The 25,662-nt window shown below is 43.1% G+C and overlaps 1 protein-coding gene and 1 long non-coding RNA gene across 2 annotated transcripts; one reads left to right on the top strand and one right to left on the bottom strand.

Annotated features, from left to right (window-relative positions):
* Positions 1 to 15,639: 15,639 nt before the first annotated feature.
* Positions 15,640 to 20,644, bottom strand: LOC109438473 (uncharacterized). Its single transcript, XR_016018243.1, has 2 exons — positions 20,271 to 20,644; positions 15,640 to 15,931 (listed from the first exon to the last, which is right to left on the bottom strand). It is a non-coding gene; the product is annotated as an uncharacterized LOC109438473 (long non-coding RNA).
* Positions 20,645 to 21,115: 471 nt separating this feature from the next.
* Positions 21,116 to 24,951, top strand: THBD (thrombomodulin). The gene has a single exon (XM_088789298.1). It carries the CDS (start codon positions 21,280 to 21,282, stop codon positions 23,185 to 23,187), a length of 1,908 nt encoding a protein of 635 aa, XP_088645424.1. The 5' UTR covers positions 21,116 to 21,279; the 3' UTR covers positions 23,188 to 24,951.
* Positions 24,952 to 25,662: the final 711 nt, after the last annotated feature.

Genomic DNA, 25,662 nt, shown 5'->3' with positions numbered 1-25,662 from the left:
TGACCTTGGCTGCCATTTGCCAACCTTGTGTGAGTTGATTCACAGCATGGAAACATCTTCTGCAGTACAACAGACTGATCTGGTTAAGTAACCAAAGATGAAGTGGGGTTGTTCCTACTTTGAGAGGTGGTGAGTTCAGGGTGTGGAAAAATGTCAAGCACAGGCTCACAATCTACTGGAAGCCACATGATGGAGGATTCCAAATATTCCAGAGATGGGTCTCAGCCACAACAGTTCTGAGATCTGTGGTTCTGTTTGGGAGCCAGGTGGAAGTTGTATGGCCTTGAACTGAAAGAATAAAATAGTATTTCTCTCTCCCTTTGCAGTTCAAAGCCTATTGTCATTTTAATTCCTCCTATCCCTCCACAACTTTCTAAAAACTCACTGTATTTTGCTTCTCCTTTTTTCTTTCTTTCTTCTTATTCTACAACCACTCTTCCACCCACCAGAATTGCACAACAGTGATAAATACATCAAAAATTAAAGATGGAGGACCTCTTCCCTATAATTGTCCTTTACATTCGAATTAAATGCTTTTTAATTATTAGGTTTTCATCCTCCTGTTTCCATATGTTCTTTGATTTAGTGAAAGCTTTTATAAGCAAGATCTGGATCTTCTGGGATTTTTCTCTTTTAATGTACTTACGGCAGAGGTTGGAAAACTATCTTACCTGCTGTCTGTTTTTGTATGGTCCATGAGCTAAAATGGTTTTTAAATTTTTTGATAATTGGAAAGTGAAAAGAAGAAAAATATTTCATGACATGTGAACATTATAAAGAAGTCACAGTCCAAAATAAAATTTTATTGGGACACAGAACATTTACTCATTTACATGTGGTTTATTCCTGCTTTCATCTAGAGGCAGAGACCAAAAGGCCTACAAAGTCTAAAATATTGAACATATGTCCCTTCTGTTGACCTCTGGTTTAAGGGATATGACCTAATGAACATATAGAAGATACCATTTAATGATGGTATTTGACTGAAAGTGGGGGTCAGGCCTTGAAGTTTAAAGGAATTAGATCAGGTAAATGGCAATTCAGGAAGCCATACTTTAATTTATTCGGGTTTGTACCAACTAGGCAGGTGATTGACTACATGTAACAGAAATCTGATTATAGTGGCAGGCCCAAATGAGGATTTATTTAACTCCCTTAACTAGAAGTTCATCTTGAATTCCTTTAGTTTTCCTGCTTTTACACCAGCGCATGACTTTCAGCTTCAAGATCATGATGCCTGCTACACCTCTGTCTTTGTGGCAAAATTCCACAAATTCCACTTAGCTTGGCTTAAAAGTACACTTCCACTACCTCATCAGAAGAAGGTTTGGGAGAGCTGTGCCCCCGTGGGCAGGAACTGTGGTTGTAGGGTCCATGGAAGTATTGGCAGAGCCAGGACCTAAAGTGGAAGACCCAGGAGAAAGAAGAGTGAGGTGGTTTGGATGTGATCAGAGCCTTGGAAACCACTTCATTCATGTCTCACATCTCATGAGCCAGTGGCTCTCATGCTTGTGCATCAGAATCCCCAGGAACAGTCACTCAAACTCAGAGGGCTGGGCCCAACCCCTGGAGTTTCCAATTCAGGAGGTCTGGGCTGGGCCCAGGAATCTGCTTTTCTGACACTTCCCAAGGTGATGAATAGTGTTTACAGAGAACATATAATGCTGATGCTGATGGTCTCGGGAACTCCTTTCCACACAACCAGAGATGATCACTGAGACTCTAGTGAAGGGCAAGGAAAAGGGCCAGTTCCTTTGCGGAATGCTGTCAGTGAGGCCATTTGTTTGCCTTGCTGGCTCCTTCTCAAGCACAGCTACATTAGGCACAAAACAGCATGGATCTTGTCAGAGGCAGATTCTGATTCATAAGGTATGGGGTGGGGTCAGAGATGCTGCATTCTAACAAGCTTCTAGCTGACCATGCTTGTATGGGGACCACTTGTAGAGGGACAAGACTGCAGCGGCAGGCCACCTTGGTTGATAGATTTCCTCCTATTCCTCAGCCTGTGTTGGGTCACCCTGTTTCCAACCCTAGCTGTCTCCTACTCCACCAAAGGTAACAATGCACGAACATTCTGGGACAGGGTGTCCATACATTTGTCACTTCCACTGAGCCCGGGAGACTGATTCATTTGAATGACATTCTCAATTCTTTGGAAGGATGCTGGGCCAAAAATGGAAACAGCAGCAAAAACTTTCTGGGAAACGGGGAGCCAAATATATTTTTTCACACATTATATTCACCCAATTCAGAGTCTGCTTAATTCCCAGTGAAATATAAGTTTTAGATTGCAAGATAAAATATGAAAACAATGTCTAAGCTCAAGACCACAGGAAAACAGTGGGAAGAGCACATTCTGTGAGAAAAAAGAGTTGTAAAGTCTCTGTGGCATATTTCAAGTTTTGAATTTACTTATTATTAGTTGTGTGCATTTATCCTGCTTGCAGCAGAACTAGCTGGGGTTTTAAATTTGCATCATGGATAACGATGACAGAATTCTCCCTTGCATCTGTTGGCTCCAAGGTTCTTCAGTGGCCAGCTGATCATCAGAAACATAAAAATGATGACAGTTATAAGAGGAAGCACTTTCCCTATTGCTTGTGGCATGTGAGATAACTAGTGTCCCATGGTCCTTCTTTCCAGGAGGTCCCTTTAAGGGACTCTGGAAGGCTGGGTCTTGCTAAATATCCCAAAAGTCCCATCCAAAGAAGAATAAACTTTAAAGAGGAGACTTTGCCATTGTTTCTTTGGGATCCAGCTTCAGAGTTATTCCCAGTCTGAAAAGTATTCCCAAATATCTGGGTGTGGACATATGGATGAACATGTCCCCTCGAAATAACAGTTTGGGTTTGTTCAGATAAATACCTAGAAGTGGGTTACTAAGTCCTTCTTTGTTTCTTCTTATAGTCTTTATTTTAGTCCACATATTTTGTCTGGTATAAATATTGCCACCCCAGGTTTTTGTTTTTGTTTGTTTGCTTCCATTTTCATGAAATATCTTTTTCCATCCCTTTACTTTCAGTCTGTCTGTGTCTTTCGATCTGAAGTGAGCCTCTTGTAGACAGGATATGTAAGGGTCTTGTTTCCTTATCCATTCAGCCCCCCTAGATTTTGATTGGAGCATTTAACCCATTTACATTGAAAGTAATTATTGATACATATGTAGTTATTGCCATTTTATTATTCATTTTTTTATTTTATGTTATTTTTTTCATCTTAAAGCAGTCTCTCTAAGATTTCTTGTGATACTGGTTTGGTGGTGATGAACTCCTTTAGTTTTTTCTTGTCTGGGAAGCTCTTTATCTGTCCTTTGATTCTAAATGATATATATGCTGGGTAGAGTAATCTTGGTTGTAGGTCCTTGCTTTTCATCACTTTAGAATATTTCCTGCCAATCCCTTCTTGCCTGCAAACTTTCGGATGAGAAATCAGCTGACAGTCTTATGGGGGCTCCCTCGTAGGTAACTAACTGTTTTTCTCTTGCTGCTTTTAAGATTCTCTCTTTGTCTTTAACCTTTGGCATTTTAATTATGATGTGTCTATGTGTGGGCCTGTTTGGATTCATCTTGTTTGGGACTCTCTGTGCTTCTTGGGCTTGCATATCTAGTTCCTTTGCCAGGTTAGGGAAGTTTTCTGTCATTATTTCTTCAAGTACGTTTTCAGTTCTTCACTGTGTCTTCTCCTTTTGGCACCCATATAATTCAAATGTTAGTATGCTCGATGTTGTCCCAGAGATCCCTTAAACTCTCCTCAATTTTTTTTATTCTTTTCCTTTTTGCTGTTCTTATTGTTGTTTTTTTTTTTTTTTTTCCTGCTACCTTATCATGTACATCGCTGGTTTGATCCTCTGCTTCATCTAATCTACTGTTGATTCCTTGTAATGCATTCTTAATTTCTGTTATAGTATTCTTTATTTCTGATCTGTTCTTTTTTATGTTTTCTATCTTCATTTTTATGTTTCCTATCTCTTTATTTAAGTTCTCCCTGGGATCATTGACCATCCTTATAACCAGTGTTTGGAACTCTGCTTCTGGTAGCTTGCTTGTCTCCATTTTGTTTAGTTCTTTTTCTGGAGCTCAGTTCTGTACTTTTATTTGGGACATGTTTCTTTGTCTCCCCATTTTGGCTGCCTCCTTGTGTTTGTTTCTATGCATTAGGTAGAGTTGCTATGTCTTCCAGTCTTAGCATAGTGGCCTAATGTATTAGATGTGCTGTGGGGCTCAGTGGCACAGTCTTTCTGGTCACCTGAGTTGCGCACTACATGTGTGCCCCTTGTGTGGGTTGTGTGTGTCCTACTCTTGTAGTTGAGCCTTGGTTGCTGTTTGCACGTCAGTAGGAGGGATTGACCCTCAGGCTCATTTGTTGTGAGGACTGACATGACTATAGTGGAGCTGTTGTGTTGCTGGGGCTGACCCTATAGAGCAGGATCTGCATCATCAGGGCTCTGGAGCCTGCCCAGTCTTCCCCTTGGGTGTGTCATCCTTGGTGGTGGCTGGGTAATGCTCCAGCTCATTTTGAAGCTGGCTGCTGGGTGTGCTAGCTCCAGGACCACCTTGGAGGTGATCTGTTGTAGGTCAAGTTCAGCAGCAGCCCAGGTCTACCCAGGGGCTACCCAGCAGGAGCCACAAAGCAATCCACAAATGGCTGCTGCCTGTGCTGTGCTTGGAAGTGCCTTGAGAGGTCAAGCCATGAACCAAGGCCAGCTGCTGCCCGTGCCAGACTCAGGGCTTTTTAGTCAGAGGTATGGAACAAGCTCAATCTAGATGCTTCTTGTCTCAGTTCCATGAATCTTTTAGAGACCATAGGAAAGTCTGCAACATGAGCCAAGGCAGGTGGTTTGTATGAAAAAACAACTGGAAGAGGCTTGGGTGTGCCCAAAAGTTGGCTGTTGCAGGATCTCAGAATCACCAGGGTGTGGTGAACAAATTGTGTCAGCCAGCTTGAGGTAGAGTTGGATATTGTGGCCACTGTGTCTGTATGTCAGGAAGGTGGGGAGCTTAACAAAGAAGCAATGGCTTCTGCCAACTCCTCCATCCATGAGAAAGTTGCCTCTCCAGCCCTCTTCCTGAACCCAGACAACTCAGTTTTCCCATACCTTCCATATGTCTCTATTACCGCTCTAGTTGCTGCCTCAGCATAGGAGCTTATAGTTAGTGAGTAAGTCTGTGTGCTGTCCCTTTAAGAGGGGCACCCGGGACTCCAGCTGCCCTCCATCTCACTCAGCCACAACATCCGTTGGTTTTCACAATCAGAAATTACGGGAACTTCTCACCCTGGCACAGGAACTCTGGGCTGGCAAACCTGGTGTGGTGCTGGGACCCCTCACTCTTCTGGGGGAGACCTTCAAAGCCAAGATATCAGTCCTGATTTTTAATGGTCACATATGGTGTAAAACCATCCAGTTCCACATTTCTGCCACTCCTACCAGTCTCAAGGTGGCTTCTTCTGTTTGTCTTTAGTTGTAGGAATTCAGTTCAGCAAGATTTCAGGCAATTCTCAATGATACTTGTTTTGTAGTTTAGTTAATGTGACCATGAGAGAAGCACAGTGTTTACCTACTCTGCCATCTTGACCAGAACTTCATTGTCATTTTAATTTGCCTGACTAATGATTTTTAAGATTTTCTCTTGTACCTATCAGCCATTTGTTTATTTTCTTTAGAGAAATGTCTATTCAGATCCTTTACCTGTGTTTTAATTGGGTTAGTTGTCTTTTTATTATTGAGTTATAGTAGTTCTTTAAATATTCTGAAGACTCCTATCATATGCATGATTTAAAAATATTTTCTCCTATTTTCCCATTCTATGGTTTTTTCTTTTCACTTTTAAGTACAAATTTCTTTTTTATTTTTATAATATCAAATTTATCTGTTTTCTTTTGGTGCTTGTGCTTTTGGTGTCATAGCTAAGAAGTCATTGACTAATACAAGACAATGAAGATTTGCACCCATATATTCTTCTAAGATTTTCCTAGTTTTAACTCTCATGTTTAGACCTTTGATCTATTTTCAGTTAATTTTTGTATATGAAACAAAATAGGAGTCCAACCCTACCTCATATGAATACCCAGTCATTCCAACACCATTTGCCAAAGAGCCTATTTTCCCCCATTTATTTGTGTTGGCGCCTTTGTGGAAATTAATTGATCATAAATGTGAGGGTTTATTTTTGGATTCTCAATTCTATGTCATTGATTTATGTCCATTCTTATGCTAGTACCACACTGTTTTGATTCCTGCAGCTTTGTAGTAAATTGTGAAATCAGGAACTGTGAGTCCTCCAGTTCTATTTCTTTTTTTCCAAGATTGTTTTGGTTATTTGGAGTCCCTTGAATTTCTGTATGAATTTTAGGATCACTATGAAAATTTCTGCAAAGAAATCAGCAGAGACATCACAGAAATGGCAGCGTGAGGAATGCTTTTTGCAATCTCCCCTGGAACTTACAACAAACTGAACAGCTGTAATTCAACAAAGGATAACTTAAGCAACACACAAGCGTGTCTGAGAGATCAACACATTGAATCACCTGAAGGTGGAAAAATCGGGTGAGCAGGGGAGGAGGGAAGGGAGAAGTGCAGAGATGCAGTCCAAAGGTCCAAAGGATGCAGTTCAGAGCTCACTGCAGTCTCAGGAGAGGGAAGAATTCAGGCTGCAGGTGCACTCCCTGTGGCCCACAGTCCTGCCTGAGGGATCAGCATATAATATGGCTGAACCCAGAATTTGGGGCAGAGACCTAGGGTGAGAACTGTGGTTTAAACCCTCACTACCAAGCAGAACACAGGGAATAAAGACACAGAGTCTGACCAGCTCACCCCCACCACAGAGCTTGCCCCACTTTCACCCTCCCAGAAGAAACAGTAGCTGTGTCAGATTAAAGAACAGAATATCTACAGCTCTGAGAACTGAGGTGACAGTTCAGCAGCCCCAGACACACAACACAACTGATGAATTCTGGCAATAGGGAAAGAGATGTAGGAGCAAGACAACATTGGGCTGTTAGTCCTCATTGCTCAAAGTGAAAAATGCACCAGCCACCTCTCATAGCCCACCCCACCCCCATCTTTCTGAGTGGATCCCTGCAGGGGCAACCAGAGACATTGAGACACTCAGGCTCTACATCAGACTGCAAGGGCAGCATTGGGATTTCAGAAGTTCAGAACTCTATCACCCTCCACATCCTTCCACAGAAATGGTGCCCTGAGACCCAGGTGACCTGCTCACAGAGGAGTAGCTCACCTTTCACTGTGTGAGAAGCTGTAACAGCACAAGAGAAACTAAAATGCTACAGCATGAAAGAAAATAAGAGGCTGCAGCATGAGAGAAAATAAAACATTCCAGCAACACCTACTGGAATGCAAAAGAAAGACCTCTTCATATCAGCCTGTTGCAGAACCCACTCCTGTAGATGCTCAGGAAGAGAAATAATAATTCATTAATTACCATGAATAACCAAGGTAACAAGGCAGCTCAGAAAGAAAATGGAAAATCTCTAAAAGTTGAACTTAAAGACACGGCAATATGTGACTTAAATGACAGAGAATTCAAGATTGCCATTCTGAAAAAAACTCGAAGTGCAAGAAAACACAGATAGGCAGTATAATGAACTCAGAAACACAATAAAAAACAAAATGAATATTTCACCAAAGAAATAGAACCTTACAAAAGAACCAAATAGAAATTCTGGAGATGAAGAACTCAATAGAAGTAATGAATCATGAAATAGCCAGCTTAGGTAATAGAACTAATCAGATGGAAGAAAGAATTAGTGACATCAAAGATAGAAATCTGGAAATGACACAGATGGAAGAAAAGAGAGACTTGAGAGATAAAAGAAATGAAAGAACTCTACAAGAACTTTCTGACTCTATTGTAAAGAGCAATGTAAGAATAATGGGCATACCAGAAGGAGAAGAGAGGGAGAAGGGAACAGAGAGTCTATTCAAACAAATAGTTGATAAGAAGTAGCCAAACTTGGGAAAAGAACTGCATCCTCAAATCCAAGAAGCAAATAGAACACCTAATTACCTCAACCCCAACAGGCCTTCTCCAAGGCACATTGTATTGACGCTATCAAAAATTAATGACAAAGAAAGAATCCTCAAGGCAGCCTGAGGAAAATAACAGCAGTAACCTATAAGGGAAAGCCCATTAGATTATCATCAGACTTTTCAGCCCAAACTCTACAAGCCAGGAGGGAGTGGAATCAAATATTCAAACTATTGGAAGAGGAATTATGAGCATAAAATAATATATCCAATAAAGATATCCTTTAGATATGAAGGAGAAATAAAGACCTTTACAGACATACAGAAGCTGAGGGAATTTTCAAACACACGAACTGCATAACAGGAAATACTGAGGGAGGCTATTCAACCTGACACACACACACACAAAAGAATACAAAACCATGAATAACATTACAAGCAGAAAGACAGAATCATGAAATGGCAAAACCTACACAAAATAGGACACTATAACACTTAAACATAACATAGAGGGTGAAAAAGATAAAAACATTTAAAGAAAAGAAAAAGAAAAGAAAACAACAGCTTGCTACTGTAATTCAGAAATCAACTCACAAGCATAGATAGGAATAACTTGTGACTACAAAAACATTAAGGGGAGAGAGTGAAGGTCTGAATCTGCAAAGGGAAATGGAGATAAGAAGCATGCTGAAGAAAAAGGACTACGGTATTGTGGGGACAGAGCCAGGAGTGCAGTTTCCAGGCTCTCAGCCTCACATGGAAAGGTGCTGGCTCAGGTAGTAAATGGCCATCAGCTGTGATTGGATGACCATCAGCTGTGGCTAGTTGGCCGTCAGCTGTAACCAGTGAGCCATTGGCCAGTAATATAACTGCCGTGGCTACACTAGCAGAAAATGGGAGCTAGCAAGAAGATGGTGGCTGAGCTAGCAAGAACGGATTGCAGTAAGTATGGTGGATTGCAGCTAGCAAGTGAGGTTGGTTAGCAGAGAAAAGCAGACGACAGGTTGCAGATAGTGTGGCTCCTGCTTCCTGTGTCTCCAACTCAGCCACCAGCAAGAATATAGTGGTATGTCTCCCCACCTATGGCTCCATGGGTGTTCCTTTTTGGCCTCACCATGTCCTGCGTCCTTATGTGGGGAGCAGGAGCTGAGACCCCCACATGACACCCTGCATGACAGTATGTATCAAACTTTCTTTTACGTAAACTTAATGGTAACCACTCAAAAAAATCCAGAACTGAGACATATAACATTAAAAAATAAATAAATAGAGAAAAGTCATAGAACACCACCACACTACAATAACAGCAAAAAAAATGTAAAGAAACAATGGAGACACTGAGATACCAGAAAACAAAAGACAAAATGGCTGTAGGAAATCTTCATAAATTAACAAACACCCTAAATGTCAATGTATTGAACTCACCAATGAAGAGGCACAGAGTAGCAGATTGGATCAAAAAATTAAACCCAACCATATGCTGCCTCCAAGAGACACATCTCAGCTACCAGGATAAATACAGACTCAAGATGAACGGGTAAAAATCAATACTCCAAACAAATTGTATCTAGAGAAAAGCATGTGTATACATGTTTATATCAGATGAAACAGACTTCAGGATATAAAAGGTTTGAACATAAAGCAAAAGGCTTCAGAGACAAACATGGACATTTCATAATGATAAAAGGGACTAAACAACATGAAGACATAACACTTATGAATATATATGCCCCCAATAAGGGAGCACCAAAATATACCAAGCAACTACTAATAGAACTAAAGGGAGAAATTAACCAAAACATGATTATAGTAGGGGACCTAAATACACCATTGACAGCTATGGATCGATCATCCAAACAGAAAATAAGTAAGGAAATATCAGCACTAAATGACACATTAGACCAAATGGACATATTTGACATTGATAGAGCACTTCATCCTAGCATACCAGACTGTATATTCTTTTCTTTTGTACATGGAACATTCTCAAAGCTAGACCACAGGCTGGGACATAAATCTAGCTTCAGGAAATTTAAGAAGATTGAAATCATACCAAGCATATTCTCTGATTACAAGGCTTTGAAATTGGAGACCAACTAAAAAAGAAAGCAGGAAAAAACACAAATATGTGAAACTTAAACAACATGCTTTTAAAGAATGACTGGGTCAAAGAAGAAATAAGGGGAGAGATCAAAACATACATAGAAACAAATGAGAATGAAAATACATCCTATCAAAATTATTGGGATGCAGAGAAAGTAGTTCTAAGAGGGAAATTTATTTCATTACAGGCCTGGCTCAAGAAACAAGAAAAAATCCCAGATAAGCAACCTAACATTACACATAAAAGAACTAGAAAAAAGAAGAACAAAGGAAACCCAAAGTCAGTAGAAGGGAGGAAATAATAAAAATTAGAGCAGAACTAAATGAGATAGAGAACAAAACACAATGGAAAAAATTAATGCAACAAAGATCTAGTTCTTTAAAAAGATTAATAAAATTGACAATCCTTGGTTAGATCACTTAGATAGAAAGAGAAAAGACACAAATAAACAAAATCAGAAATGAAAGAGGAGAAGTTACCACGAGTAACAGAAATACAAAGGATCATGCAAGAATACTATGAAGGACTATGCACTAAAAAGTTCAATAACCTAGAAGAAATGGACAAGTTCTTAGAAACATACAGCCTTCCTATACTGAATCATGAAGAACTGGAAAGTCTAAGTAGATGGATCAACAGTGAGGAAACTGAATCAGTCATCCAAAACCTTCCCAAAAGCAAAAGTCGAGAACCATATGGCTTCACTAATGAATTCTACCGAACATTCAAAGAAGATCTGACACCTGTATTCCTAAACTCTTCCAAAAAATTGACAAAGAGGCAATATTTCCTAATTCATTTTATGAGACCAACACTATCCTGGTAAGGATAATACAAAAAAAGAAAATTACAGGCCAATATCTCTGATGAATACAGATGCAAAAATCCTAACTAAACAAACTTCTAGCAAATTGAGTACAAGAATGTGATTAAAGATTATACATCACAATCAAGTGGATTCATCCCAAAGGCACAAGGATGGTCCAACACATGCAAATCGATCAATGTGATACACCACATAAACAAAATAAAAGATAAAAATCATATGACTATATCAATAGATACAGGAAAAGCGTTTGACATTTATCATTAAAATGTTTAATAAAGTGGATATAGAAGGAAAATACCCTAACATAATACAGGCCATATATGAAAAATCCTCAGCTAATATAATTAAAGGTGAAAAACTGAAGCCTTTTGCTCTATGTTCAGGAACAAGACAGGGCTGCCCTTTATAACTACTGTTATTCAACATAGTGTTGGACGTCCTTGCCAGAGCAATCAGGAAGTGAAAGAAATAAAAGGCATCCAAATTGGGAATGAAGAAGTTAAATTGTCACTTTTTGCAGATGACATGATTCAGTATATAGAAAACCCTAAAGACTCCACCTAAAGCTACTAGAAACAATAAATGAATACAGTAAACTTGCCGGCGCCAAAATAAACATACAAAAAACCCATTGCATTCCTACATGCTAACTATGAAATTTCAGAAAAATAAATAAAAAATAAAACACAATTCCTTTTGCAAGTGCAACAAAAAGAATAAAATACCTAGGAATAAACTTAACAAAGAATGTGAAGCACACATACACTGAAACTATAAGACATTTTTAAAAGAAATAGAAGAAGACACAAAGAAATGAAAAGACGTTTCGTGTTCATGGATTTGAAGAATCAACATCGTTAAAATGGCCATATTACCTAAAACAATATACAGATTTAATGCAATCCCTATCAAAATCCCAATGGCATTTTTTAAAGAAATAGAACAAAAAATCATCAGATTTGTATGAAATCACAAAAGACGCTGAATAGCCTAAGTATTGCTATGAAAAAAGAATAAGGCTGGATGTCTCACACTCCCTGACTTCAGCTTGTACTACAGGGCAACAATAATCAAAACAGCATGGTATTGGCAGAAAAACAGACACACAGACCAAAAGAATAGAATTGAAATCCCTGAAATAAACACACATAAATATGGACAGATAATGTTTGACAAAGGATCCAAAAACATACAATGGAGAAGAGAAAGCCTTTTCAATAAATGGTGTTGGGAGAATTGGAAAGAGGTAAACTAGACTGCTATCTGTCACCATGTACCAAAATTAACTCAAAATGTATCAAAGACCTAAAACAATAAACTGCATAGAAGAAAGCATATGTACTAAACTTATGGATCTTTTGTTCAAAGAGGCTTTCACGAATTTGATCTCAAAGGCAAGGGAAGTAAAAGCTAAAATAAATGAATGGGACTATATCAAACTAAAAAGCTTCTGCACAGGAAAAGAAACCACCAACAAAACAAAGAGGCAACCAGTGAATGGGAGAAGATATTTGCAAACAATACCTCCAATAAGGGGCTAATATCCAAAACATAAAGAAGTCATACAACTCAACAATAAAAAAACAATTAAAAAATGGGCAGAAGACCTGAACAGATGCTTCTCCCAACAAGACATACAAATGGCCCACAGAGAGATGAGAAATGCTCAACTTCACTAGCTATTAGGGAAATGCAAATCAAAACCACAATGAGCTATCACCTCACCCCAGTCAGAATGGCTATCATCAAGACAAATAGTAACAAGTGTTGGAGAGGCTGTGGAGAAAAAGGAACCCTCATACACTGTTGGTGGGAATGCAGACTGGTGCAGCCATTATGGAAGGCAGTGTGGAGGTTCCTCAAAAAATTAAGAATAGAATTACCATATGACCCGGCAATTCCTCTCCTAACTATTTATCCCCCACCCCACGCCCCAAAAAAACCCAGAAAACTGAAAACATTTATCCATAAAGATACATGTACTCCAATGTTCATTGCAGCATTACTTACGGTGTCCAAGGCATGAAAACAACCAATGTCCTTTGACAGGTGATTGGATAAAGAAGAAGTGGCATATATGCACAATGAAATTACTCTGCCATAAGAAAAGATGAAATACTGCCATTTGGGACAACGTGGATGGATCTTGAGATTATTATGCTAAATGAAATAAGTGAGACAGAAAAAGTTGAGAACCATATGACTTCACTGAATGTGGGCTATAAAACTATGTAATTTTACTAACAATTGTCACCCCAATAAATTTAATAAAAAAAAATAATAATAAATAAAGACCAATAGCTGTAAAAAAAAAAAAAAAAAAAAAACTAAAAGCAACAAAGGAACAAGACAAACAAATGAAAAAACAAAAATCTTGAGACAGGCAACAGTTTTGGGGTTACCAGAGGGTAAAGGAGGAGGGCATGATAGAAGAGGGAAAAGGGGATAAAATATATGGTGATCAAAGGAAAACTGACTCTGGGTGGCAAGTACACAATGTGCTTTACAAGGTTTGACAATTAAGTCCGTGAACTTGCCACCATGCGCTTAAATTGGCAGCACTGCACAAAAAACTCGGTGAGGTTTCATAACCTTGGTGTATCAGTGTCTCACAGCTGTGTTCGTGTAGACATGTGGCTGTGTCTTGCCTGAGTGGTGTTCATTATTGTTGTTTTGTGTTTTTGTATGTCATCACAAGAATGTCTGAGCTTGAATTAGAGCAACAAACATTAAATTTCCTGTTAAACTTGGTAAGAGTGGAAGTGAAATCAGAGACATGTTAGTCCAAGTTTATGGGGACAATACCATGAAGAAAACGGCAGTGTACAAATGTACTAAATGTTTTTTCTGAGGGGAGAGAATGCGTCACTGATGAAGAGAGGTCTCGGTGGACAGTAATGAGCAGAACTGATGAAAACAATGCAAAAATTTGTTGAATTGTGCGTCAAAACCTTTGGCTGACTGTGAGAAGCATAACAGATCAAGCAAACATCAATAGAGAAACAATTAGGAAAATCTTAACTGTAAATCTTGGCATGAGAAAAGCGTGTGCAAAAGTGATCCTGAAGGAACTCTTGCATCAAGACAATACAGCAGCTCACACGGCACTATCTGAGATGCAGTTTGTAGCCAGTAAACAAATAAATGTATTGCAGTACCCTCACTACTCACCTGATCTAGCCCCCAATGACTTCTTTCTTTACCCAAAGATAAAGAACTATTGAAAGGAAGACATTTTCATGACATTCAGGACATCAAGAGTAATATGACAACAGCTCTGAAGGGCATTCCAGAAAAAGAGTTCCAAAATTGCTTTGAAAGGTGGGCGAGGCACTGGCGTCAGTGAGTAGCTTCCCAAGGGGAGTACTTCAAAGGTGACCATAGTGATATTCAACAATAAGGTATGTAGCACTTTTTCTAAGATGAATTTGTTAACGTAATTGTCACACCTTGTATAGATGATGTGTTATAGAATTGTATACTTGAAACCTATGTAATTTTACTAAACATGGTCACCCCAATAAATTTAATTTAGAAAAAGAAAGCAGAGGTTTTGATAAAGATTGCGTTGAATCTGTAGATCAAATATGGGAGTATTGCCAATTTAACCACATGAAGTCTTCCAATGGTTAACATAGAATGTCTTTTCATTTATTTATGTCTTTTTAAATTTCTTTCAACATTGTTTTTATAGATTTGAGAGTTTATATTTTGTATTCCTTTTATTAAATTTATTTTAAGTATTTTATTCTTTTTGATGCTCTTGTAAGTGGAATTTTTTTACTCAATTTCATTTTCAGTTTGTGCATTGTTACTATAAAAATACAATGGATTTTTGTATATTGATTTTGTATCCTGCAACTGCTGAACTTGTTTATTAGTTCTTACGATTTGTAATAGTTTCCTTAGGATCTGTATACAAATAAGATAATGTTGTCAATGAATAGAAATCATTTTATTTCTTCCTTTCCAATCTGGATGCCTTTTATGTGATTTCCATAAAAACTCAAAGGTGGACATCTTTGTTTGGTTTCTGATCTCTTAAGTATGATATCAGCTGTGGGATTTTAGCAAATACAACATATTTGATAAAGAATGGGTCAATAAAGGATTGTCAGTTTTTACCTTGTTTCTTGAAGAAAGCCTGGGTGAGATCCAAAATTTAGGAAAATATTTGCTCTGCTCTACTAACGTGTTGTTGTTTATTGACTAACATTTGCTTACCAGGCATTTCATTTTCCATCCTTGGATTTATAAATTGCTGCATAGCTGCAGAGATTAAATTTTTATGCCTGAATTTTAGTACTGTTATGTCTGGTACTATTATTCTTTTAAAAATATTTCCTCTTACTGGCTAAACTATTATAATTAACATCAAGGTTAAACATAATACTTGGTATATTTATTAGTCAAGTACTAATAATGATTATATAATTTTAACACTCCTCTTAATGTTTCCTTTATAGACTCTCATTGCAGTTTTGACAACTGTTACCTTGAAAACAACAATTGTTGTAAAACAGTATTCTTTGAATCCAGGAAGGGGTCACTCATGTGCGCCCACCAATGGCTTCCTTGAGGTGACATTATCTGGCTCTATGTGTACAGCAGCACCACTGAATAGAAATTTCTGTCATGATCAATTGTTCTCTCTCTGTACTATCCAATTTAGTAGTCATTAGCCTACTGGGCACTTGACATGTGACTCTAAGACAGAGGAACTGATTCTTAACTTTAATTTTAATAAGTCTAAGTTGAAATAACCACAGGTTATTAATGGACAGTGTTTTCCAGTTTTCACCCTTCTCATCCACAAGTGTTAGTAAGAGCAAATTCCATCCGGGGGTCTGGAACTTTTATCACTGGCAACAATTGGTAGTCAGTCATATATCTCAACAGGCCCAAATGCACCAAGAATTGTGCATTTGACAGGTTGGTTTTCTCTTCCTCCATGGGAGAGGCTTGTGTTCTGAGCCAGCATTTGTTTTAGTGCAGGGTACAGCGGCCCACATGCCTGGGAGAGAAACAGAGTGTGAAGTGGTGGTCTGCATCAGGGGACCTAGGAGTTAAAAGTCTAAGAGCAGTTGTTTATGTTGAAACTGAAAGTTATTTTTATGTCTCTTAAGAGAAAAGCTGCCTCACACACTTGAGAAAGCTTTTTGGCTAAGGTATGTCTGGGGCCAGCACAATGTCCTCGAGTCCCCTTTAGAATCTGGACTCCTCTTCCTCTGTGTTTTAACAACATTCACACGTTTGCCTTCAGTACAACTGGCCAGGTAGTTAGTCAAGCCTCCTCCACAGATATGAATCAGAAACTCGCACCTGAAAACCAGACTTCCAGCCAGATCCGAATGACTCCAGGAGCCTTTCATAAAGCTTTTCACCAATCATAACAACTGTTTGTTGAACATCTGCTGGGTTCCAAGAAAGGTAATAGTCACTATGTGTATATTTTCTAATTTCTACAGCAACCCTGTAAATTAGATAATACATCTCCAGTTTTGGAAGGAAAAAACAAAAGTAATTTAATCAAGTGTTAACAACGGTAAATGGCAAAATCAGGACTCAGATATACTCCATGTTCTGGTTCTTTCATCCTGAAGTGAGATGGAGAATCTTAGTTTCACCACTCACTTATGAGTTGTGTGGCATTGGGATGTCATTCATTCTCTCTGATATTCTGTTTCCACGTATGGAAAATGAGGTATTAACAATGGATGCCTCCAGGGCAGATGGGGAGGGAGCCTCCTGGGGTCCAGGGCCTAGAGCTACTTCCCAGTTGTGGTAAATTCCTTCCCTTTTCCTCCTGGGTCTTTCAACCTCTTTTCATCCTTGATTTTTTTCATGGTTCCTTATTGTTGTTGTTGATAAAAATGCTCAGCTGACTTACATTTCATCCAACCGACATTTAGTGAATCTTCACTAAGGACAGGAACTGTGCTGGGTATTCAACACAATCAGTGGCTGAGTTCAATTTCTAGGAATCCGGGTGTATCCATTTTTAGCTAAAATTTATTGTGAGTTTGCTATGGCTCAACTGTTCTAAATGTTTTACATATATAACTCATTTAATCCTTATAATAATACTTTGAAGGGGTAACTATTATGGCCCCCATCATATAATTGAGGAAACAGAGGCACAGAGAGGCCAAGTTACTTGCCAAATATGACACAACTTAAAAATAACAGAGCTGGGACTCAAATCCAGCCAAGTTGGCTCCAAAGCCCATACTCCTAACTCTGAGGCTCTGAGGTCTGCCATCTTGTGTTTACAAGTTGACATGAGAAAGTCACACTGGAGGGGGGCACAAAGAAACACCCGCAGCAGTCACTGACATAACACTTGAACACCATCTATGCACACAACATGCTGTTGCCTGTATGGGGACACAAAGATGCATAAGAACAATGATCTACCCTAGGAAAACTAGAGTGTGAGTCTAGCAAAGAGCATAAGTATATGATGACTTATATAGCAGGGAAGGTGTGATAAATGCTAAAGTGCTGAAAGAAAGTCCTCTGAACTTCACAGAGATATCAGTTCTGGTTTGGTTACTGAGAAACACTTGTTGATGGGGCAGTGTGCCATCTGTGCCTTGAAAGAAAGGTCAAATTTCAATAGAGAGAAGGTAAAGGCAGAGGAAAAGACAGGAGCTCTGGGATGAACGTAAGATGGGATGAGGCATTTCTTCCACAGTCAGCAGGAGTCCCTTTTGCTGGGACTTTCAGCACCCATGGGGGCCAATGGGACACCAGCCTTTAAAACTGTGAATGGGGCAGGACACTAGGTCCAAACCCCATTCAGACCCTTGAGTGCAAACTTCCTATTTTGTGGCCACAGAGCAGCGGCAGAGTGAGCCAGCACCTTCAGTGTGGCAAGGCTGAGTGTACAGGGAGCGGAAGCAGCTTGGGTTTCCCTTAGCAGGCCATGGACGTGGGCATCTCTGAGGGATGTGAGGATCCAGGTGCTGTCAACAGGGATGAAGAACCAGAAAAGAAAGAGCTGTCTTACAGGAGCAGTGATAAGGGCAAGGACAAGGCACAGAAACTGATGAAGTCTGAAGCAGAGGTGATGATTTCAAGTGGGGTAGCTCAAATACTGATACAGGGACAGAATGGTTTGGGGGTCCCTTCTAGGCCTCCCACCCCCAGTCTGCTTTGACATCGATATCATTACAAGGGGAATGCATTAATTTGACAAAGGGTGGGATGTAAAGAGACAGGTGAAGTCCATGGGCAGAACCCTGAGGACCGGCCACTCTCATGGGGCAGGAGGATGAGAGGGGTCAACCGAGGCAGGAGGAGAGGAAGGGCAGGAAGATAGGTGTCTCAGAAGTCATGGGAGGAAGAGACTTGAGAATAGCAAGGGCTCAAGAGTGAAAACTGCACAGAGATGTCTAGAAAGATGAAGACTGAAAACAAGTTATTGGCTTCAGTATTTAGGAGACAATCAGTGTTCTTTAAGGGGTTATTCCATAAAACAGTCCTGCGTGGGTGAACCCTGGTGAGGGTGGCAAGCTCAGGGGCTGGTTAAGCCCAGGAACTGGTGTATCATCCACATAGGGATAGAGGCAGTGGCCCAGCTACTACAGGAAGTGTAGAGAAGATGTGGGTAAAGCATGCAAAAAGGCTTCAAAGTGATGACTAGAGAGGGGAAAGGATTGGTAGAGAGCAATCACCCCTGAAGGCAGAGGTGATGTTTGCTGAGGACTAGAGGTCAAGTCTGTGGGATGGGAATGTCCACATGGGTGTATCCACACATCCTTTTGCAGGGTGACCCGCCCATGATCAATGTTCTATGCCATTCAGTTGTTGTCCTGTTTTGTTTTTGCTTTTTTTTCTATATGGAAACATCCAACACCTCCTTATAAAAAGTTGGCCCAAATCCCACAGGCATCGAGTTCTCATGTGGACTCAGTTACTAGGGCTATACTCAGACTTCCAATTTTTTTTCCTTCTTTTTCTTTCAAGAATAAATAATAGGCTCAAGGAGACTTAAATAGGATGCTGCACAAAAGGCGGTCATGGTTAATCAACTAGAACCCATCCAAGAAGTGAACCAGCCTGGTGTGGGGCAAAACCAGGTGCTTCAATGTCCCTCGGCTCCTTTAGGGCTGGCAGGCTCAGGAGGGCTCCACCCTTTGTTTAATGCTTTGTCACAGGTTTGAAATTCTTAGTAAAATTGGAACCAGGATGTAGCTGGTCCTGTCCCCTCACTCATCCAGGCAATATCTCCCCTTTCTGAGATCTTTCAGCAGTGTCCCAGCAAGGTTCCAGCCCACATCTGCAGGCCTTGGGCCAGGGCTGGCTGCACTCCAGGCAGCCTGATGTGGGAGGGCTGTGCACAGGAGTCATGACTTCTGACTAAGCCCAGGCAGCCAGTGTGAGATGTCAGGCCAGCACCTGCCGGTCTCCCACTGGGGACAGCTGGATTTTCCAAAATCTGATGCTCTTTCTTTCCTCTTCTCAGAGGAGCAGCGCGCGGTTTGGGGGAGCTTCAGACCTCAGTCTCCATGCTTGCTCTTCCCGTTTCTGTGTGGGAGCTGGGGCAGCTTTTCCAGGACCTCGCAGCCCTCAGCAGAAACTTTCTGGGGTCTTTGCAGGTCTCAGTTCTCAGCCCCCAGGCATCAGGGAGTGCTGGGAGGGACCATTGTACCTCTCCGCTTTCACTTTCAGAGTGTCCATGTCTCACCCCCCTTGGTTACTCTAGGTCAGTACAGTCCAGCCAACAGGTGCTTGTCTTTCTCTCATGAGGACACCACACTCTCCTGCTCTTACAAAGTCCGGGCTCTGCAGGACCAGAGAGGCAAGACTCTTCCCCCCTCCCCTATAAACTGTGGAATCCTCAGGGCGTCCCCAACTCTCTCTCTCTCTCTCTCTCTCTCTCTCTCTCTCTCTCTCTCTCTCTCTCTCTCTCTCCCTCCCCCCCCTCCCCCGACACTCTTTCAGTGTAAGTTTGGCGATCTCTGACTTCTTTGGCTTTGTTTAGAATTCAACAGCGCCGCCTCCTGGTGCTTGGTTGCGAGTCACCATAGCGGAGAAAAGGCATAGGGTGTTATACACACACACACACACACACACACACACACACACACACACACACACACACACACACTTTACCACTCTCCGTTATGTTTTGGACCCACCCCTCCGCATTCTCCGTAAATGAATAAGCGGAAAAGGTCGCCAAAGTGACAGATTCCCATCTCCTCCTCCCAGCTCTCCCGACACTGCACGTCCACAGGGCCCTCTTCAACGCCCTTTGCCACACAAGTGACATTATATACACCTCTGTATCAGTCTGATCTTTCAGCCAAATGGAAAAATTCTTAACAGACTCGAGTGGGACCCACCTTGAAGTCCACAGCGCCGGCCGGAGAGGGCTCCCGGAGGAGGGTTCCTCTTTGGGGAGGCGAGATGGACTGTACCTCTGTGAAGCTGGGCAAAAACAGACCAAACTGTCTAACGTTCCCCACAACACGCCTGCCCCTACAGGACTCAGCAGAAATGTGCCTGCCATGGCTTCGGAGAGGTGACAAGACCTTGGAGCACGACAGCTTCCCGGAGACTTTTCCACACGATGAGATGAGGCCTGGCCTTGGCTGCTCCTGCTCAGGGACTCCTGTGTCCCTAGTTGAGCAGGGGTGGGCGGGTGGGGACGGGGGGCGCGTTAGGATGTTAGGTCAGCCCTCCCGGCTTCCTCTATCATTGTCCCAGCCACATCTCTGTCTTCTGGAGCACAGCGCACCGCAATTTCCAGAGCTAGGCGCCCTAGCCGTGGGCGGGGTCTATCTGTCTCCTTGCGATTGTTGTCTTTGGGGAAGTCCACGCCCTAGGCAGCCCCTCCCAAAGTCCTCTTCTTGAGGAGCAGCTGCCCCCCGGAGCCCCGCATGTCCTAAGAACTAACTCCCTTCACCCTTCTTCATTCACAGCCTTCATCACCCCGTCTCATTTCCCCAGAGTTCTGCAACCCACGCTGTCCTTGAGATCGATTTGTACAACGAATTTATGAGAAAAAGAAAGAGGACCGAGAGACTAGGGAAGCTGTGGATTAAGTCCTTTTTAGGGCTGCGAGCCTGGTGGCCCGCGTGGAAGGAGCACGACTGTCGCCTGGCTGACAGAAGTGCTGTCCTCCCGTGGCGCCTGCGCTCGGGGACCCCGCCCGGGACCGCCCAGCGCCAGGGCTGGGTTTACTCATCAGGGAGAGGTAATCCCAGGCGCGAGGGCGGGAACCCGGCGTCAGGAGAACCCAGTAATCCGAGAATGCAGCATCAGCCCTTCCCACCAGGCACTTCCTTCCTTTCCCCGAACGTTCAGAGAGGGAGGGCTGCGCACTTATAAACTAGAGCCAGGGCCTACCGCATGTCAGAGGCTGCCTCGCGGGGGCTGCGCGCAGTGGTCCCACGCCTGTGCCCTGGGACAGACGCCAGCCGCTGTAGTTGCCAGCGCCCTGCGCTTCTCACCCCGGGCGGGGCTCCAGCCCTGTCGCGGTGCCTGCGCTCTTCCTGGCACCTGCACGCGGGGTGCCGGGACAGCATGCTCCGGGTCCTTCTCCTCAGCGTTCTGGCCCCCGCTACCCTGGGGCTTCGGGCACCCCCAGAACCGCAGCCTCGCGGCAGTCAGTGCGTTGAGCACGACTGCTTCGCGCTCTTCCGGGGCTCCGCGACCTTCCTCGCCGCCAGCCAGGCCTGTGAGCGCCTGCGAGGCCACCTGATGACCGTGCGCTCCTCAGTGGCAGCTGATGTCATCTTCCTGCTACTTAGCGGCGACGGCAGCCACGGCCCTCGCCTGTGGATCGGCCTGCAGCTCCCGCCCGGCTGTGGCGACCCAGGGAACCTCGGTCCCTTGCGCGGCTTCCAGTGGGTTACGGGCGACAACCGCACCAGCTACAGTAAGTGGGCGCGGCTCCACAAGGACCCAACACCTCTCTGCGGTCCGCTGTGCGTCGTGGTCTCGGCTGCCGGGGCCCACGCGCCGGGCGAGCCGGCCTGGGAGGAACAGGAGTGCAACGTAGAGTCTGATGGCTTCCTCTGCGAGTTCCACTTCTCAGCCTCCTGCAGGCCTCTGGCTGTGGAGTCCAGCGCCGCGGTAGCCGCCAGCGTCTCGATCGCCTACAGCACCCCGTTCGGGGCCCGCGGCGCAGATTTCCAGGCGCTGCCGGTGGGTAGCTCCGCCTCAGTGGCGCCCTTCGGAGTGGAGCTGGTGTGCGAGGAGCTGTCGGGAGAAGCCGAGGCGCGCTGGGGCCGGAAGGTGCCAGGCGCCTGGGACTGCGGCGTGGAGAACGGCGGCTGCCAGCACACGTGTAACCAAAGCGCCGGGGTGTCGCGCTGCCTCTGTCCTGCCGACTTTGCTCTGAATGCCGACGGGCGCTCCTGCGCCGCGCCTGGGGAGCACTCGTGCGACCAACTCTGTGAGCACTTCTGCGTCCCCAACCCGGACGTGCCCGGCTCCTACTCATGCATATGCGACACTGGTTACCAGCTGGCTGCCGACCGGCACCATTGCGAGGACGTGGACGACTGTGAGCAGGTGCCCAGACTGTGCCCTCAGCTTTGTGTCAACACGGAGGGCGGTTTCGAGTGTCACTGCTACCAAGGTTACGACCTGGTACACGGCGAGTGCTTGGAGTCCGTGGACCCGTGCGTCGGGACTAACTGCGAGTACCAGTGCCAGCCTGTGGGCCAAACTGACTACCGCTGCGTCTGCGCGGAGGGCTTTGTGCCCGACCCCCACGACCCCCACAGGTGCCAGATGTTCTGCAACCAGACTGCATGTCCAGCTGACTGCGATCCTAACACCGCAGCTGCCTGCCGGTGCCCTGAGGGCTACATCCTGGACGAGGACTTCATGTGCACCGACATTGACGAGTGCGACAATGGATTCTGCTCCCACACAGAGGCGTGCCGCAACCTCCCCGGCACCTATGAGTGCATCTCCGGGCCCAACTCGGCCCTCGCCGGCCCGACTGGCACCGACAGTGACCCTATCAAGGTGAGCGGTGACGACGATGGGGGCTCTGGAGAGCCCCCGGTCAGCCCCACTCCTGGGGCCACCTTGAGACCATCGCCTGCAGGGTCTATGCATTCTGGGGCGCTCGTTGGTATCTCCATCGCTAGCTTGTCTCTGGTGGTGGCGCTTTTGGCACTCCTCTGCCACCTGAGCAAGAAGCAAGGGGCCATAAGGGCGGAGCTGGAGTACAAGTGCGCAGCCTCAGCCAAAGAGGTTGTGCTGCAGCACGAACAGACGGAGCGAATACCTCAGAAACTCTGAGGGGCCTCCCTCCCTGACCCCAGGTGTGGACTTGGTCTTTCCTTCCCTCCTGTGCCTTATTCCCCTGTTCTCTCCCCCAGCCTTACTCCCTGGCCACCCTTAGCGGGCATCAGAACTGGAAAAGACCCCTCACCCCTTTTTTCACTGATTCCATGAATGGCTGGGGAGAGGGAATTAGGAGGACGCACCCCAGTTGCTCCCATGAGATCAAGGGACAACTGGGCAGAGATGGCAATTGTACAATGAAGACAGAGACTGCAGAGTGTCCCATGCCCTCCCCATGGGGTACAAGAGGGGATAGTGGTCCACAGCCTTTTGTGCAGACTATGATCTGATGAACTAGTGAGTGTAATCCTGTCATCGATGATGACCAAGATATTTATTTTGTAAGTATTTGGGACACTTTTTCTTTTTCTTTTTTCCCTGTCTGTGTGTCTTCAGACCCACTTTTGAGTCCCTCCTGCCATTCCTCTCTCTCTCCTTCCCTATCTATATATTTATGTACTCTCATTTATCATGTAGCAGTTAACGTATCTTGGTGAATTTTTTCAGCCTCCCACATTTACAAAACCAAGCCTCATTTTCCCCTCATTCCTCCCAATTTTCCCCTTGCCACCCACCTCAGCCAGCTTACCTGTGTCTGACCCTACTTCTTCTGCTCTTAGCTGTCTGCCTACATAGAACTCTTATGTGAAACAGAAACAAAAACACTAAGAACAAGAATGGGTGAGCATTTGTTCTTTTACCAGATTTGCTACTTTATCCTGAAGTTTCAGGCTTCCAGAGTGATGATGACATTTTTAAAAATGTTAAGATGTGAGAGGCATTTCTTAAATTAATGTTGCTGGACTGTCATAGAAATTTGACCCAAGGAGTTTTTATTTTTATTTTGTGAACAGTGAGCCTGGGTTTTATTATTGTTATTGTTTGGTTTAGACTGAAAGGTAGTAATTGTTGTTAAGCTTCTCATGCAGTTGCCTGTTCCATTATTATTATTATTATTATTAGTCATTTTTAACAGTGTTGAAATGTTCACATGATTGCTCTAGATTGAGAGAAGAAGGAAGCACCTCCTAAGGAGAAAGTATAAAAAAAAAAAAGTTTTCAGCTGCATAATTCATGCCAATTACCGTTTTGACTCTCACTGTTTTTGTAATTTGTAGGCCAAAATAAAACAGGCTGTACTGTTTTTTTGGGGGGATTTGGGGATGGAGCCTAGAGGATGCCCAATTAGAGCCTCACCTTGATCAAGCCCTTGACAATTTATTCCACTTCAGAGGGACCTTATAACCTGAAGCAGCTGGTTAGAAATGTAGAAACTTGGGCTCCACCCCACCTGCAGCAAGGCAATGTGTATTTTAACAAGATTTGCAGGGGGTTTATCTGCCCAGTAAGTTTGAGGAGAGCTGTTCCAGACAGCTTGCAAGTTTCTGGAATATACTAAATATGGATCAGGTAGCAGGCCAAGTCAGGCCCTCTTTTCTCAAGAAAGCCATAGCTTTGCTTTCCTATAGAAAAGACTAGGTACACACTTTTCAACATTGCTACACAGGGTCTTTGGTTCAACTAAGCTAGGAATGAAATCATGTATAGAAAAAAAAGTTTCATGTAAGTGTATCTTTCCTGACACAAAGATTTTCCTTTACTATTTTGTAAACTCAGTATATTTGTACATAGTTATTTATTTATTGGAGATAAACTAGACTGCGGGCAAAACCTTTGCTTATGACATCACATGTAGAAAATAAACAAATAACAATGCAATTCTTGGGTTGTGTCTGTTCACCTCCCCTTCCCCCACCCCCTTTTTATGTCATTAAACAGGGTTGGTGAACAATGCAGATATCATGAAATGCATTTAAAGGCTGTTCCACACCCATCACTAGCTTCCATCTGCTTGTGGTGTCATCTCTGACTTTCAAAGATCTTTCCAGCAGAGATTATTTTCACTGTAGAGGGACTTCATGTTATGTCTGTGTGCACAAATATTTATATTTTTCCTTCTGTAATTATAACAACTTCATATATAGGACTTGTGTCCATGCATTTTAAAACACATTAAAGGGTTATTTGTTGGGATAAATTAAGGAAACAGTCTGGGGCATATCTAGAATCCCAGCTGTGTGTCCTGCCCATGGTTTGGTATTATCTTCTTTCTGAAATATGCAAACAACAGTCATGAAGGGGTCTCAGTCTGCGGCTCAAATTCCAACAATTGTTTCCGCATACCAAAGTCTCATGCAGTATTAAATCATTCTCATTTCTGTTGATGATTAGAAACAGTATTTTTTAAATATACATATTTCCTGGGCCCCTTTTCCTGGGTTGGTGGAATTGGCTGAATTTTATATGCAGCACCCTGAAAATTTTCATATAGCAGAATTTGGGAGAAAATTGAGTTTGCCAAATATTCAAATACTTTCATGTATCTGGGTAACTTCTCAGTTTTAAGCTGAGTGGTTACTGCTGTGAAGC

The sequence above is a fragment of the Rhinolophus sinicus genome, chromosome 13 (assembly GCF_057876585.1).
Source record: "Rhinolophus sinicus isolate RSI-liver-muscle chromosome 13, RSI-T2T, whole genome shotgun sequence".
NCBI classification, from domain to species: domain Eukaryota; kingdom Metazoa; phylum Chordata; class Mammalia; order Chiroptera; family Rhinolophidae; genus Rhinolophus; species Rhinolophus sinicus.
This window is presented reverse-complemented; position numbering and strand designations above follow the sequence as displayed.